This window comes from Cyprinus carpio, chromosome B6 (genome assembly GCF_018340385.1).
Source record: "Cyprinus carpio isolate SPL01 chromosome B6, ASM1834038v1, whole genome shotgun sequence".
Lineage (NCBI taxonomy): Eukaryota > Metazoa > Chordata > Actinopteri > Cypriniformes > Cyprinidae > Cyprinus > Cyprinus carpio.
This window is the reverse complement of record NC_056602.1, coordinates 16,979,197-16,996,683: the sequence shown is the minus strand read 5'-3', so window position 1 is coordinate 16,996,683 and position 17,487 is coordinate 16,979,197. Positions and strand designations below refer to the sequence as shown.

The window sequence follows — 17,487 nt, the reverse complement described above, 5'->3', positions numbered from 1 at the left end:
GGGTGAAGCTCACTAGAATAGCCTGTAGCAGGCAGCGCAGGACTGTTGTGTCTTGGACACTGGGCGGTTCCAGTTCAAGCGCTTTCCTAAAACAGTCAATGGCGTTCTGCTCCTCTCCTTTCAGCAGCAAGCAACGACCCCGCAGGAGCTGTAATTTAGAGATTGTAGAGCCCAGAGGACACTGCAGGGCTTTAGATAGACTGACCAGGGCCTGGTTTATCGCCATCTCATCAACCAACAGGCTCTCCTGCAGAGCGTCCACACCCATGTAGTAGTAAACCTGAGACAAGGGGAGAGAGATGGATATATTAGGCTCTTAAACTATATTAGTAGTTAAGCTACCAGTCAAGCATAATTTTTTCTTTTAATGTTTTTGAAGTCTCTTATACAAGATGGCATTTTTTTGATAAATGCAGTAAAAACAGTACTATTGTAAAATGCATTCTAATATGCTGATTTGTTGCTCAAGAAACAAGAAAATAGTATTATTGTATTATTGATCAAAAGTGATAGTGAAGTCAGTAGCCTTAGTGAGCATAAGGAACTTATTACAAATGTTTGGCCATAGTCTGTGTTTTATGTTCTCATAACTACCTGACCCAATTCCATATGAGTCCTCAAACAAGGTCGCACAGCCAGAACACGTTCCAGATCAGCACGGGCCTCGTTCAGAATCTGACGGTCGGGGATGCCACCTTGGCCACACTTGGCTTTATCAAGATCCTTTGCATATGTGGTGACACTAAGCTGGAGAAAAAGTTGCAATAACATATTCTGAGGTGCATTAAAACTATATATATATATATATATATATATATATAGTATATATATATATATATATATATAAAAACAAGATTAGATGGGGGAAAAAATAGTGTGCAGAAATGAACATACTGTAACATATACAGCAGACCCCAAAATTATTTGGATGCCATTAAAAAAAGTGCATATGTTTGTTTCAGATTAATACTGTTCAAAATAAATTTTCTGGTTATCAAACATTATTGGATAATGTTAATGTGATGAACTACACCTGTGTAGATTAATACTGTTCAAAATAAATTTTCTGGTTATTTATTATTATTTTATTTTTTTAATGTTTTGCATCTTATGTGATTTTTTTAAGTAAGAAGGTGATTGTGGTTGTTTACTCAGGGAGAAGAATTGTTAAATAAATTTTTATTTTTGTTTTCTTTGCGCACAAAAAGTATTCTCTAGTTGAGCCACTGATGTCACATGGACTGTTTTAGCGATGTCCTTGCAACATTTCTGGGACTGGGAACATTACCGTTGCATTGCTGCAGGGTCAGAAAGCTCTCGGATTTCATCAAAAATATCTTAATTTGTGTTCTGAAGATGAACAAAGGTCTTGTGGATTTGGAACGAGAGGGTGAGTAGGCTAATTAATGACATTTTTTTGCTAATAAATTTTCAGTTTTTGGGTGAACTAACCCTTTAAGGGAACTTGGTGATTTAAAAAAAAAAACAAAAAAAAGGAAAGGAAGTTATATTTCAATGCTTTTGTGTTCGCTCATAATTCTTTTCCACTCTCTCGCAAAAAGCATTTGATTGCAAACGCACTAAAATTTAGCTTTTCTTTCCACCTAATATTAGTTCCATCACAAACGGTTTGCGAGTGGACATAAAGTTTCTCAGGAAGTGCAATACATAAATATTTTTCTCTCTCTCACCATGTCCCTTTAATGAACTAATTTAATCCTCTAAAATTTGGGCCAATTAAAGGGAGTAGTTCTAACATAATTGTTTTTTTTTTTTTTTTAGATGCAATAACATTGTGTCCTTACATTTTGGATCACTTTTTATCATGAGTCACAAAATGGGTGTTTCTTTGTCTTTGCAGAAGCATTTGTTTTTGTCATCCTAGTTTATCCTATGGTATTATTTAAGGGGAGGTTATAAAAATTAAACAAATACACCGCTAATTTAAGATAACATACTCAATTTGTGAGTGCTTTCATTTACAGGCACATGTAAAAACAGAAATACATATTAAAAAGTATTTTGCTTACCTTGGCACGAGTGCAGTAAGCCTGCCAGTTGAGTTCTGCATCAGTCAGGACACTTAGGGCCATGTTACAGATACCTGTGGCCATCTCTAGTTTGCCTGACAGGAAGAACACGTTTGCTAGTCTGTTGAGTATGAATGCATCATCCGTAGCGAGCTTAATGGCCTGTGGAAATCAGCAGTGAGAACAAATCTAATCATTTAGAGTCTTTTACCCTTCATTATTATTCACATGGTCATAGTATTGTTAGCTTTAATGCATCAGCATGTCAATTTATCAGCTTATGTTTAATCATATCAAACATAAGCCTAAGCACATCTTTCTAACACCTGTGTCAAGAAACAACACGTCACACCCATACATGTTGTGGCTACAGAGGAAATGTGTGCAAATAATTTCAAGACTGGAATCTTATCTATTAGTTTGACCACAATAAGAAGCTCTGCATTTTAACAGGGCTGACATACAGTACCGAACCGTAACACGTCAAAGGGTCAGATCCGGAGAAACCACAGTCATGAACTGACATTGGCACAGTGGAGAACTCCTCTGTCCGCTCCAGCATGAGACCAATGTAACACCAGGCCAGGGCTAAAGAGTAATGAGAGTAACATAGACATTATCTTAATGATTCTATTGACATCTGAGATCTGCTAGAAGACACTGATAAGAGGTCATTAAAGAGCCAAGCATGACATGTGACAACATAAAACTGGAAAGGCTGGTGAACATAAGCTGACTGTGTGTATTGCTTTATTAAAAATCTTATGAAAATTACCTTTGAGATGTGTGTTGTCAGATTTTAGAGTCTCTGTGAGAAGTTTGAGGCCCTTGTTGAAATAGTTCAGTCTTGTGAGGTCAATGTCTTTTGAATCCCTTACAATTCCATCTAACCTTTTAAAACAAACAAAGGTTAAGATCAACCTATTATTGTCTTGGTTTATGATAAATAATGGCTCCTTCAAATACTTAGATAGGCAGTCAGATGTTTGATGATGTGTTAAAAATTAAGCTGAACAGTGTGAAAAATACTTTTGTAAATACCTTATGTAAATTGTTGCCATTTTGAAATACCAACTTCTTTTTTCCTCTATTGGTATCTGTAAGAAATAAATCAACGTAACACAACAATGTACTGTTTTAATACGAAGGAATTTCCCTTTCCTTGTTATTACAAGTGTTTTCCTTGTATTTTGAATTTTGCATTGTATTGTGTTTTTGAGGGTTAAAGGAAGTGCGTGAACTAAAGTTTAAACTTAACGAAATATGGTGAGTTATATATATACTAATGTATAACTCATTCAAAAACACACAAAAATGCAATTCATATAAACAATGAATTGAATAAAAAATTATTCCAAAATTTTTGGGTGTCAAAAGCTGATACCATAATGTAGATATGTCTTTCATAATTATTTTATTTGCAAAAAAATATTGTAATAAAAGTACTTCACTGGTTATTAATATTTGAAAAACCTTTAGTTACAAAAAGACCCCAGCGGACCCTCCTGACCAGATATCAAAGTCAATGAGCCTCAAAATTTCAGAAAATTTTACCTTTTTATAACAAGCCTAGTTTAATTATAAAATACCACATGGTATAACTTCCCCAAAATATAATGATATGTACTGTATGAACTATCTCTCTGTACATAAGAATTTGTGAAGTGCTCACCAGTTCCTCTCCGTTATCGAGTGCACGGTTGTATAACATCAGCGCGGATGTCAGTCTCTCCCGTAACTCTTCGTCCCTCTCCAGCTCCACATCATTAGGATGTGCATATGCCTGTTCAGCCAAGCACCGTGCTACCCTGAGCCTGCAGTCTGTCTGGTTCTCCCCCATCTCTGGGCCCATAAGGGCAGCCACACGCTCCATGCACTCTCCCTCCTCCTGCTCACGACCTAGGCGTTCATATACGTAACCCAGGTTGGCCCAGGCATTGAGGTTTTCTGGATCCTCTTTGCAGATGCTGTGGAAGGCCTCTTCTGCTGTCTCCAGTTCATCTACATGAAAGGCCAGCAGGCCCAGCATATTGCGCACAGCATACTGCAGTCGTCCCGTCTCAGCTTCAAGCTCAGCCCTGAGGCTCTCGCGCTTAAGCTGGGTGTCCCGGTGCCGAAGGGTGACTGGTCCGTTGGGTTCACCGTTCAGATTGAGCTCCAAATGAAAGTGGCCAGGGATATAGGCCATTCCCTCAATCAGAGACTCAATGTCTTCTTCTGTGCTGTCCTCCATTGTTTCCCACACACTTACTGACAATACCTGACTAAGAAAGAACAACTTATATGTGGGACAGGAAATACAGGTTTGAAGAGGAGGAGAAATGAGACATGAGTAAGGAAAGATGTTAAACATGTGCTTTCTTGCTTCATGTAACAGGTTTCTCCACCCCAACATTGTGGTTTTTACATTAACTATGTTAATTTCTAAGGACAACATGGGTGTTTGCGTCAGGAACTGTGTAAAGAATGAGTCTTGCTTTCTGAATTTAAGTGACACACCTTGGTGTCATGTAGGGTTTGCCATTAGTCATGAATCGGCCAAACAGAACACCACTTTAAATACTGCCAGTTGTGATAGAAATGCAATCCTCTGCATGTAAAATAAGTAAAATGCATTGTGTAGTGCTATTTCTATATCACAGCTTCTTGATCTGTGTGTGTGAAAAAAAGTTCTTTGGAGTGAGATAAATGTCACCAGACATGAGGAAGTTCTGATGAGCATTTTGATAAAGATCTCCTTTATCATTATTCTCTGAGTGCTGAGTAATCTGAACTGGTTTGAGTGCTCTTGAATATAGGTAATTATTATCAGATCATTTTTATATAAACTCTTCCTGACCTTTGGTTCTTTACCCAAAAATGGATATATATAAAATTATATTATCAGTCATGGAAACTTTTGTTTTTACATTACTCTAACTCAGAATAAGTTAAGGATGTTTTATTTGTTTGTTTAAAAAGTTGAAATTCATCTAGATTTTTAAAGCTGGTTTAAAGTAATTCAAGTTGAAATGACTTGTACAATAACCTGAGCTTTATATATATATATATATATATATATATATTTATATATATATATATATATATATATATATATATATATATATATATATATATATATATATATATATATTAGTTATTGATGCTTTTTTTTTAATCTGTCACATGCAGTGATTAAATGATGACAGAAGATTAGATTTTTTCTTCTTCATTTTAAATTTGTGCTTAAAAAAAAAACTTCTACATATAAATTCTAAAATATTCAGATATGGTAAAGCCTTTATGAAATAATCACCTTGATCTTTTTAGCCAACACAATTCTACATATAAGTTTTACTGAGTCAGTTCATAATTTCCATTTTAGATGTAATTTCCATTATGACCACTAGAATGAATCCTTTCTCTAAATATGGAGAACATTAAAAAAAAAAAAAACAAAACAAAAAAAAAAAAGTGACATGATGCACATAGGAACTGTGGGTCTTAAATGACATGAAAACTGTTTCAGGTAGATAAAAATCTTCTGAATTTCTGAAATTCTTACTGTTGCTCATCATCTCAAAAATATCTTACACAGCACCTTTAATCTTTAATGCATAAAGATTTTATTTATATATATAGTTTTAATATTTTCAAATTATAGAGAAATTTCATTGCTAGGCCCAATATTAAGCTCCCATTTTAAAGCAGATGAACGAACAGTGACACTTTTACCTCAGACTGGAAATATGGCTCTGTTGTGTGAGGTTGTTCTCCTCACACTCCTGTTCTGTTTTTGTCTCTGATGACTATAACAGAGGGGGATCCTCATTGTGAAGCTAGCAGATGTTTAATGATGTCATCTTGACATAGTCTTGGCCCTGAGAGAACATAAGTATGACACAAGGCAGAATAAGGACTCATACTTCTTGTCTAAAGCTGCATTTCATTTCTATATGTAACTACACAAATAACAGACCATGCATATCAGCCATGTGGTAATATGCGGTGCAGGCCACAACTTTTTTCATTATATGGAAACATAGTGTCAACTCACCATTTACTGTTCTGACTCGGCTGGCAAGCAGATTACGGATAGGATTTTAGTGGAAACATATTAAATGTCAGTCTAAGATGTGTTTAGCAGACAGTGTGGTGCTTGATATCCAACAGTTCCAGTCTGAAGAGAAACTTCTCAAAATAATCATTTTGCGCATAAATTATTTAATGCAGACATTGTGTTCAGTACAGTTAATTTTTCATCTTATTTCTTAAGAATAGGACAGATTAGTTTCTCGTTTTCATGTGCATCCAGGGCACATATCAAATTCAGATTCAAATGAAGGAAATTTTCATGGAAATATGGCTAGAACTTAAATATAGTTTATAGTTAAAATACATATTCATATTCAAAATATTTGGATTAAATTAATTTTGTAAAGCTGCTTGTCATTAGCCTACCTATTGTTATTAGCTAGCTATTATAGTGATTAAGGTAACACTTCATTTCTACAGTGTCCTTGTTACATGTTACATGTATACTTACTACTTTATATCAATAACAGCAAATTATCCATAATTACATGCAACTAACTAACTAACCCTAACCTACGTGCTGTCAACTAATATTACCCAGTACTTAAATGTATAATTACACTGTAACAAGAACACTTTAAATAAAGTGTAACCATGATTAATTATAATTGCACGTGATATATAGGTATAACAAAGGACTATTTTATAAAGCAGGCCTATTACCAGGTTGACGTGGGAGTGAATTGTTCATTTCTAAGGTCGCGTTTACTCCGTTGTTTACGGCAGTGAACTTCTGCGCTTCGTTCGCTGTCATGCAGGTGGAATTCAGTCCAGCAGCCGTGTGATTCGAGCACATCAGGACAGACATTCAGTTTGAAGAGAGCTCCTCTCCAAACCTGACTTCATCTCCGAGCATCACATCCACAGTTTATCTCATCACAGTCATGGCATCATCAGCGCAACCGAGGAGTTTGAACAGCACGCAGATCGCATACATCTGAACGACGATCTTCAGAGAGAATCGCATCATGCTCAGGTGATCACACAGGCTACGTTTGGGAAAGAAAACAGTCGTGTGAATGTTTTAGAATATTAATCAGGTATAACACTCGTGTGTGATGATGCGTTCAGCTCAGTTGACGCATGTGACGTGTTTTTTTTCTCCTTTGGACCAGACATAAGCGGATATCAGCAATAATACTGAATGTCTGCTATGTGTTTACAAATAATCACAGGGTGTTGCGTGAGATTTTTTAGCCATAATACTGTATATCAGTGGGATGCTTCAAAACTTAGTCAAGGAGCTAATTTTTTTTTAAATCAAAAGCAATTGCTTTCCTTTTCCCCTCTTTTCTTTTAAATAGATCCTTTTTATAATCATGGAGGAGAGCAATACCTGTGAATCAGTACCAGATTTAAAGGATCTGGAGTTGAAAGTGGGAAGAAAGACCCCAGAGGGGCTCCTGAAGTGGATGAGAGAAGAGCACAAAATGATCTCTCATCATCAGACAGACAATAATGAGATAGAGAAGAAGGGCCTGGATGAGAAGATCCGAAAACTTAAAATGGAGATGGTAAGAGCCAATTCTACATATACATAGCTATTAAACTAATAAACTCAACTCATTTCATTTACTTCCATCAAATGAATTATCGCTTTATAAACTGTATTGTATTTAATAACCTCAACCACATTTACTGTATACTCTATATCTTAAGCATAAAATGAATGAAGGGTGACAAAAGAGAGTTAAAAAATGTGTATAATATGTGCTAGTTTTATAAATGTGTGTAGATGACTCTCATGCTACATGGTGAATTTGTTAGTCCTTTTTAGGAAACATAAAGCCTCTGGCTTTTTTGATTGCTTATCTTTTCTGTCACATATCCATAGAAAAATTCCAGTGTAAAGCTCTTGTATATTGACTATGATTGTATCTTTTCATAACATAACTCCCAAGAAGAAGCCTGCAGCATGTTGTTGTTTTCTCATTTTGAAGGGTCCCAACCCACATTCCACAAACGAAATCAACCAGAAGCAAAATAATTTCTCACCGCATTGCCAAACAGTAAATAGTGTGTTGAAACATGACCTCAAAACTGTCAAACAGGCAGTTATGTTTTTAATGAACGAATGAATTTCTGGCAGCCACATATCTGTAATGTTATTGATGTGAATGAGTGGCTTGAGTTTTGGTAAAAGATTTGCTGCTGTTTTCAATGTTCATGCTTCATACTGTAAGTTCAAACACTTGGGGCCGATACACCCTCGGTTGCATAAAGAATTGTTGTAGTTAGGGAAATGAGCTTGTTTCCCTGTGGAATGCAGTGCCATTAAGCAAATGGACCCTGATGTTGTTGCTATGGTGCTCTTTACTGAGTGGGAGACTTTGCAAAAGGCCCCAAAAGCTGTCATGGATTATGCTACTGCCAGTTGCATTTCTGATTTTTGCAAGGCAGGGTTATTAATTTGCTGCATATACGTCTGTGGTCTTAACATTAGCCCATATCTGTGTAGACAAGCCTGTATGTGGTTTCAGATAAAAAAGGTGAAGGGTGCTAAAAACAATGTCTTGACATTTTTGTCCAAATATGTGTTTATTATCGGTATGCTTTGGAAAACTGTAATTCAATAAAACAATTAACTGTGCTCTTTGTGTATCTAAAGTGTACATGTTGTTTACAGGCTTAAAACAGAAATTAGAAGGTTTTCAGACTGGAGATCACAAGATGATCCACAGAAATTTTAAGAGAAAAAATATTATCTTACAAAAACAAATAATATTTTTTAGGGCTATAATAATTAACTTGCTAACTTTTGATATTATTTAATTATGATTAACACATTTAGCACTTGCACTGCATTGTACATTATTATGATTTCAATCTAATTTCTAAATACTATCATTTTCAATATTATATAAACTACTCTTCAAATATTTGGAGTCATTTTCTTTTAGGAAATTAATACTTTTATAAAAAAAGATGCATTCAGTTGATTAAACATGACATTAAAGACTTTTACATTTGTACAAAAAATCTAATCCAAATAAATGCTGTTCTTTTGAACTTTCTATTCATCAAAGAAAAAAATGTATAATGGTTTTCACAAAAATATTAAGTGGCACAACTGTTTTCAACATTAACAATTCCGAAGGATCATTTGACACTGAAGACAGAAGTAATAGCTACTGAAGAAATTGCTTCAGAGCAGGAAAAAAAAACATTTTGAAATATATTAAAATAGAAGACAGTTATTTTAAATTGTAATAATATGATTTCTACGGAACAAAAAAATGCAGCCTTGTTGATCATAACAGACTTCAAGAATATTAAAACATTTTACAGGTCAATCTTTTAAATGGAAGTGTATTTATTCTATTGACAGCTCTGTTTTTAGCAGTTAGAAATACAAACTGAATAGGCTTATGCCCAATTTTTTTTGTTTAATATTTTAAACATAGGTCTTCATATATTAAAATATCTAAAGCCACTTTTATATGTTTGGAAAGGAATCCCTCACAAGGGGATCGTCATATTAGGGAGAGTACAAAGCATCGAAAAGTTTGAAAATTCCTTGCAATAAAACATTTGTAGTTGTGGTAAAACACTGGCTATAGTGGCTTCCAGGTAATTTTACAAATAAAACTCAATTCTAGAGTAGATGGGGTTTTAGAGAATTGATGTAATGTTTTAGTGTTCTCCTGATGCTATTTCACAGTGTTCTCAAATAGTCATGAGCTACAGCGAGCCAACTGTCAGTGAACTTTAACCTCACACTGTCACATTGTGACCTGGACTGCTGCGGTCTAGTGACACACACACACACACACACACTCACACTCACACTCACACACACACACACACACACACACACACACACACACACACAAACTCAATTCATTCACACACACCAGTGTAGTGTGAGACAGTGTAGACTTTTTGAAAGAAACATGTACAGAAATAAATGACTTGCATATCACTACAAAATGATTATCACTTCTGACTTTAAAACACTGGAAGTATTTAGGAAATCAAACAGCTTGTTGTTTATGTCACCTGTGATCTGCGTGAAGATAGCAAGAGAGAGAGAGGGGGATGTACTTGATGACATTGAGCATCTTGGCCCCTGGTGAATGCATCTCTCTCTCCCTGCCTGACACAGATGGGAAACACAGGGGATGGTGTGCTGACAGATGGAGGAAAGAGAGATGACTCTTCCAGTCTGATAGAACGAGAAGAGAAGGGAAATGAGGGAGGGCGAAAGAGAGAAGGAGTAAGGTTGAAAGGGAGAGTGGGAGGACGTAGAGGTTAGGAAGGAATGCAGAGAGATAGAGTGCATGTGTGGTGCTAGATGAGAGAGAGACCAGTGACGTATTGGAATATGAGAGATGCTGTCAATCCTGTCAGTGTTGCTGTGTGTCAGCTGCAGTTAAACGAGTACAGAAAGTGTGTAAACTCTGATGCCATGGAAATGTGTTACTGTTTCATTATGCACACACACGTTACAGTTTAAAAGTTTTGAGTCTGTAAGATTTTTTGTTTCTTTTTTGAAAGAAATGATCTTTTTTTAAATAAATTATTACTTTTATTAAGCTAGGATTCATTAAACTGATTTAAAGTGTTACAAAATAAATGCCACAAAAATGTTAAGCAGCATAACTCTTTTAAATATTGCTAATAATAGGAAATGTTTCTTTGGCACCAAAAGATATTAGAATGATTTCTGAATGATCATGATACACTGACGACTTGTGTAATGGTTGCTGTTTCTTTGGCACCAAAAGATATTATATATATATATATATATATATATATATATATATATATATATATATATATATATATATATATATATCTGGTGCAGTTTTGACCCCTGCACTTTTAATTTCTAAGTCTGACTGTGAAACGAGCACCACAAACATAAGCCATATTACTATGACTATCCATATGACAGAAGTGTAACTTGTGTGTACTTGAACATATTCAACATAGTTTTTGGGTGAACTATTACTTTAACTTATTTGTTAGAGATTATTGGTAGTTTGTCTAATTTTTTATGCCGCAGCTTTACTTATTATGATATTTCTCAATGGAATGGCCAAAAATGGCAATGTCAACATTCTTCACATACCTGAGTGTATGCTTAAAAGCCTCCTCATCACAATCAAGAAAGCATGCATTAGTGCCATAAACTGAATGCTAATGTTATAACTACTGTTATAATATATCTGTGCCTATTGTAAATCCACCACTGAGTTATAAAATATTCATTTTAACGCATACACAGAGGACACCACAGCATGGAAAATGAGCTCTCCAGAATTCCAGGGATTAGAACACAGGACATATGAGCTATGGTTTAAAGGAGTGGGAAAATGGAATTCTTCTGGCTTTGAGCATCTCCAGTGTGAGCCTCAGACACTGTGGAATGTTCTCCCTAAGGAGGGTCTGTGGGTCACTGTGTGGCTCGTGTGGAAGAATGGAAGCTACATACTATTATTGCAGCAGCAACACTGCACTGTATTGCATGGGGTTACAATGATATGGTTTTCATTTATTTAGCATTTTATGAGGCCTATTTTAAGAAATAGTTCACCCAGAAATATTTACTCACACTCATGTCGCTCCAAACCCATATGGCTTTCTTTATTCGTGGAAAATAAACATTTAGAAGAATCTGTGCAATTACTATGAATGGGGACTGGAGGTTTCAAGCTTTAAAACATGATTGGCTGATTCAGTTCAAACAAACGGTCTGAATTATTTGTTCACATCTTGGACTGATCCAGTTTTCGAGTTCAACTCACCGACTCAATGATCCTGTCCAGATCCCTGGAAGGGAATATTGTCAGTGAACAATGACAATAATAGTCTGAGCTATCAAAGCTGGAGTTTCAATGATATTGGACAAATTTGTATTTGTAATGATTTTAAACTGCTTTTGTGTCTTTTTCAAAGCTTGAAAGCTCCAGTCAGTTGTCAATAAGCAACCAGTAAGTATTCTAGAATTTCTCCTATTGTGTTTCATTAAAAAAATTTAGTCACATGGGCTTGGGATGGCATAATGACCAAATTTAGATTTTTAAGTAAACTGTATCTTTAACATTGTTGTCACTTGACCTTATTTGGACAAACAAAATACTACATCCTTAAGGCAGCAGAGTTATTTAAGTTAAACTACTTAGATTTTGAACTGATATCTAAAGGTACCCGACACTGTACACAGCTGTTCACAGTTTTTATTAAATTAATTTATTCAACAAGGATGTATTCAATTAATCAAAGTGCCATTAATACATATGCAGTGTTACAAAATTTTGCAAAGAATCCAGAAAAGTATCAAAGTTTCCACAAATAAAAAATATTAACACATCTGTTTTTAAATTTATTTTTTCTCGAGCACCTAATCAAAATATTAGAAAGATTTCTGGAAGATCATGTGACACTGAAGAGTGGAGTAATGGCTGCTGAAAATTTAGCTTGTCCACCACAGGAATGCATTTTAAAATAAGAAAAGAGTTATTTTAAATTGTAAAAATCTTTCACAGTATTTTACTGTATTTATAGTTAAATAAATACAGCCTAGGTGAACATGTGGAACAAAAACATTAAAAGAATCCCTGCCTGACTCCAAAATTTTTGTACAGAAGTGTGTGTTTAATTCATCCGGGTCCTAATGCATATATACTAGATGCAGACAGACTGGAGTTGGGCACAGCCAGATCAGCGCTCACCACATCAGTGCTGAGACAGGGAGAATATTTACGAGTGGGTTCATTAGTCTCAGCAACAGGAACCCAACCTACACCACAGCAGAGTTCTTACAATCTGTTCTCTCAATCGCTCTCGTCTTGTATTTACATCTTTCCCTATTTGCTGTAAAAATGCTTGTTTGTCTTTGCGTTCTAAATTCAGCTTTATTTCCCCTCCCCCCTCACTGCCTCATTTGTTCTTTTTGTATCCCACGCTCTCTTTTACCGAAAGGTTCTCTTTTGGTTTTTTGTACTGTAATTAGTGTGGTTGACGTCAGCAGTGCACTATGGCCTTTAAATTACACAGAAGCTTAGATGTATAGGAAACTGTCCATTTATGGTAGGCTCAGTGCACTTAAACTGATTTATCTCATCCTGGTCTCAAGCTGGTCCTGAATCTATTGGCCTTTTGCACATTATCCACATTTAAACATCTTCCTTTTAATCAAAAATATTCACAATATGTGTCAGAAGGTTAATTAAATGTAAATTTCTCACCGTCATGTTGTTCTAAACCAGTGTGAGTTTCTTTTTTGTTTTGTGGAATACAAAAGGAGAAGTCAGAATCAGCCTCAGTCATCATTTACTTTCACTGTATGGAAAAAAGATGCAGTGAAAATTAATGGTGTCTGAGACTGTCAGTTTCCAATGTGTTCTGCAGAAGTAAGTCATTTGGGTTCGGAACAACTTGAGGGTCAGTATATGATGACAGAATTTTCCTTTTTGGGTGAACTGTTGCTTTAAGAATCGCTGTGTGACCGTAGCTGATGGGGTGCAGACAGGGCAGTATCCATCAGGGATTGTGGGAGCCAAAGCACTGTGGCTTATAGGAAGCACTGACTGTTTGATGAGCACTGTTTTATGGGCTAGAGAGCCGTTCAGTCAAAAGAGTTCTGGACTTTGTATATCATATTACATGTGGTAAATCTCTAACTTCCTGACAAAAACGTTTCTCTGCTGCCGAAGGAAGCTTCATAACATACTTCTAAAGGAAATGTTTGACAGGTATACCTCATAAAATGAGAATACATTCCAAAAGCAGGATCTAATGATGAAGGAAGGATCAAATATATATTGCTTTAAGTCAAAAGACCAATTAAAGAATCAATAGCATCCATTTTCACTCTCTATTGATCTGCCCCAGGAAGTCCAAGAGGAAGCTAGTGATGTAAATGATGAGCATATGTATAACAACATCTATCTATCTATCTATCTATCTATATAATTAATTTACTTTGTTAGATTTAATTTTTATTTCAAGCAGATTATAGTTATTAATATTATTTGCCCTAAGGTTTTACTTTTATTTAGATATCAAGTTTAGATGTGTCAGATGAAAATTGCTTGGCCCATTTGCTGTGGGAAACAGGAAGAGAAGAGTGCTTGACAGAAATGGATGTTGTCAGGAAGATCTATAAATCTCAACAGCATTTACAGTAATGGACCTCCGGCTCTGCAGTCAGCACAGGTCTCCAGTCAAACTTGTGAGCCTCAGACTTAATACAGCAATCAGTACTAATCAGAATGCATTTAGAGTACTATTCCTTTATACAGTTTTAAAAAGTAAAGTTCCAAAAGAGGGTTTTCATTGCAATGCAATAGAAGAACCATTTTGGGTTCCACAAAGATCCTTTCAGTGAACGGTTCTTCAAAGAACCATGTTAAAGGTTCTTCATGGAACCATAAGGGGCTTTCACACCGTGTAGTTCTAGGAACTAGCCAGCATGGTGGTTTCTAGAGAACCAATTGCCCCCTCGGTTTTCCTGGTTGCATTTACACCAGTGGCAGGAACTCTGAAGCGGACGGAAGTGATGTATTTATTCGCTGCATTTACAAACATCGACAACCGGTGAATGGAGGATGCTGTGATTCGGAGCTGTTTTTGTTGTGTGTCATGGGTTTCATGATAACGGAGACGGAATGTAAACACACAATTTACACTATTAAAAGAGCATGAAAATCTGACTAAATCTATGACAATTTGCAGTGTTACATATCATTAAGGCTGAGAAAACAACAGGTAGCTAAATGTCATTATTGATGTTTTCCATATTCGTAGAGTAAATATTTTTACATGGCTTTTTAAAAAGGCCAGGTAGCCAGTGTTTCGTATTTTATAAATATCGATAAAAAAGTATTGCGAAATGACGTGTTTCCATTAACCAATGTTATGTGACTAAAATTAATTTTTTTCCTCTCGCGATAAGTCATGGCAATGGATTTTGATGGATTTTGGCTAGACTAGCCATTATATTTAATCGAAGGAGGCGTATGCGTGTATCTTGACAGAAGCAGTGCGGAGAGCAGCTTCTGGGACGTGCTGTGGCGTGACTGGTAACACAAGCATTAACTAGAGTGGCCGCGAACAGCTCCGGTGGCCGTTTCAGAGCCATAACGCACTGCAGACATGTGCACTGTAAATATTTTAAGCATTAATGGCAGAGAAAGCCCCTTATACTTGAGAGCAGTCACATATGAAGTGTTTCTTGGAGGTTATAGTACATAGAGTAATAATCATAAGACTTTTTACGTACACCATATGACCTGTTAATGTGAAAAAAACATTTCCATTGCAGTTTAGCAAATTATTCCTTTTTCACATTGCCTGAAAAACCACTTCATGTGAGCGTAAAAACTTTTTGCGATATAAGGCCATTTTTGCGAAATTGATGCGTTTCCATTAGGCGTATTTAAATTTAAATAGTACAATTTAAATTTGCGCAATTTAAAGGGTAATAGAAATGCACCTACTGATAGTTCCTATAGAACATCGAACGAACAAACAAAGTTCCTAGAACTAAATACGTTCCTAGTTCCTGTGGTGCTAACACGCAAATAAGCGGATACGTCTGCCAATAGTTCTAGGAACTATAAAAAGGTTCCTCAGGTGCAAAAGCCCCTTTAGATTCCAATGAAGAACCTTTATTTTAAAAAGTGTAGTATGTACTTTTGTTTAACTAGTTATGATTGTTGAAAAATGTCTTGATGTCCATGTGTGTTTCCTCTGCCCAGGCTTATCTACGAGCAGCAGACGTCAAGATCTTGAACCAGTTGCTAGCACTTCACGAGGGCATCGAGGCAGTGAAATGGCTCCTGGAAGAGCGTGGTGCACTCACCAGCCGCTGCAGCAGCCTGACCAGCAGCCAGTACAGCTTAGGCGAGGGTCCCGACACCTCCTGGAGAGGTAGCTGGAGCAGTCTGCAGGACCCCCATGACAAGCTGGACAATATTTCCATTGGCAGCTATCTGGACACATTAGCTGATGACCTGGATGAGTACTGCCCCTCTAGTGGGACTGATTCAATACTCTGTGCCACCCCCATGGGAACAGATGGCTCCAGAGGTACTGGAGGAGGAGTGGGAAGTTCCACTGGATCTGGAACCCGATCTCCACAAGTCAAGTCCGATGCCCCTAAAGAAGAAGCTCAGGTTTGGAATAAAGCACCGTCTGATACATCGAGACCGTACCAGCCCAGCAAGACAAATGGAATCCTGGAAAAAGCAGTGAAGCAAATGGTCAGACCAGATTCGCCCAGGGCTTGTCTCGCTGAGAAGCTTGGGAAGAATCTGAGCCCTAAAATGAAACCCTACAAGAATGGCAAAGTTGAGTTGGAGAGCTGCAAAATGAATGGCAAAGTTCAACTGGAGTATGACGCACACTGGCGTTGGGTGCAGTCACAGGATGATGTGACCTTTTTGTGATAATATATGCATGATCAAGCCAAAGGTGTTGATGGGATACTGCTCTGCTTCTCTATTCACCACTGAGCATTTGTTTGTACACTTGGATCTTTGATTAATTTGAGGCCAGCTTCTCAGGTCTCCTGAAATGACAGAGATTAAGAGGTCAGCAACGGAAAAGAAGCTTAGACCTGTGGGAGGTCAGAGTTTAAAAATCCTGAATTAATGACATGATATACTCTTTGTCAGGTTATTTAGATGTTTATGGATGCATGTTTCAAATGTGCATTTCGTATGAGATCTTAAACTTCTATGTAATGGCATCTATTGATTCAACACAACTATTTATTAAGTCAGTAATTCAGGACTTTATTGAATATGTCAGTACATTAATTTCATTTAAATGATGCGGTTTCAATCCTATGTGCTTAGGTTATTTTAAAACAGTTTTCAGAAAGATTCATAAAGGTTTTTTTTTTTTGCATACTACCATTAAAAGGTTTGGGGTTCTTATGCTCACAAAGGCTGCATTTATTTGATCAAAATACATTAAAAGCAGTAATATTGTGAAATATTACAATTAATAGTAACTGTTTTCTATTTCAATATATTTTAAAAAGTATTTATTTATGTGACGGCAAAGCTGAAGTTTAATATTAATGATTAACATTTTTGTGGGAACTGTAATAATTTTTTTTTTCAGGATTGTTTAAATAAAAGTCATCAAAATGAATATTAGAAAAAAATACAGCTTTTATTTGAAAAAGAAATCATTTGTAACATCTACTGTCACTTTTGATCAATTTAATATATCCTTGCTGAACAAATTAATTTCTTTCAAAAAAGTGCACAAATGCTCACTTTTTACATTTCCTTAATATTTTAAAGTGGACCAAAGTTTGTTTAGCTAAAACAATCTTAAAGCTTGAAAACACAGCAACTTATTTTGTTAGAAAATCAGATCGAATAGATTTATTTATGCTGTGTCTGACCATTTTGTTTGACCT

General features: G+C 36.0%; 2 protein-coding genes across 3 annotated transcripts in view; one reads left to right on the top strand and one right to left on the bottom strand.

Moving 5' to 3' along the window:
* The window catches only part of LOC109063256 (tetratricopeptide repeat protein 22-like), a 7,954-nt gene extending 1,049 nt beyond the window's left edge, over positions 1-6,905 (bottom strand). Inside the window, exons 1-9 of one of the 2 annotated variants that reach the window (XM_042725941.1) lie at positions 6,768-6,905; positions 5,745-5,890; positions 3,703-4,294; positions 3,072-3,127; positions 2,806-2,921; positions 2,500-2,618; positions 2,031-2,192; positions 595-747; positions 1-280 (exon numbers count right to left, since the gene is read on the bottom strand). The exon at positions 1-280 is cut by the window's left edge and continues 1,049 nt beyond it. In XM_042725941.1, the coding sequence (XP_042581875.1) occupies positions 1-280; positions 595-747; positions 2,031-2,192; positions 2,500-2,618; positions 2,806-2,921; positions 3,072-3,127; positions 3,703-4,263 (1,447 nt within the window). In that variant the 5' untranslated portion in view covers positions 4,264-4,294; positions 5,745-5,890; positions 6,768-6,905. Of the gene's footprint in view, positions 281-594; positions 748-2,030; positions 2,193-2,499; positions 2,619-2,805; positions 2,922-3,071; positions 3,128-3,702; positions 4,295-5,744; positions 5,912-6,767 lie in introns of those variants that run through there. The other variant, XM_042725942.1, reaches the window with a different exon arrangement.
* Positions 6,906-6,921: 16 nt separating this feature from the next.
* On the top strand, positions 6,922-17,043 carry LOC109063261 (leucine rich adaptor protein 1-like). Its single transcript, XM_019080340.2, has 3 exons — positions 6,922-7,080; positions 7,409-7,618; positions 15,812-17,043. Exons 2-3 carry the CDS (start codon positions 7,424-7,426, stop codon positions 16,499-16,501), a joined length of 885 nt encoding a protein of 294 aa, XP_018935885.1. The 5' UTR covers positions 6,922-7,080; positions 7,409-7,423; the 3' UTR covers positions 16,502-17,043.
* Positions 17,044-17,487: the final 444 nt, after the last annotated feature.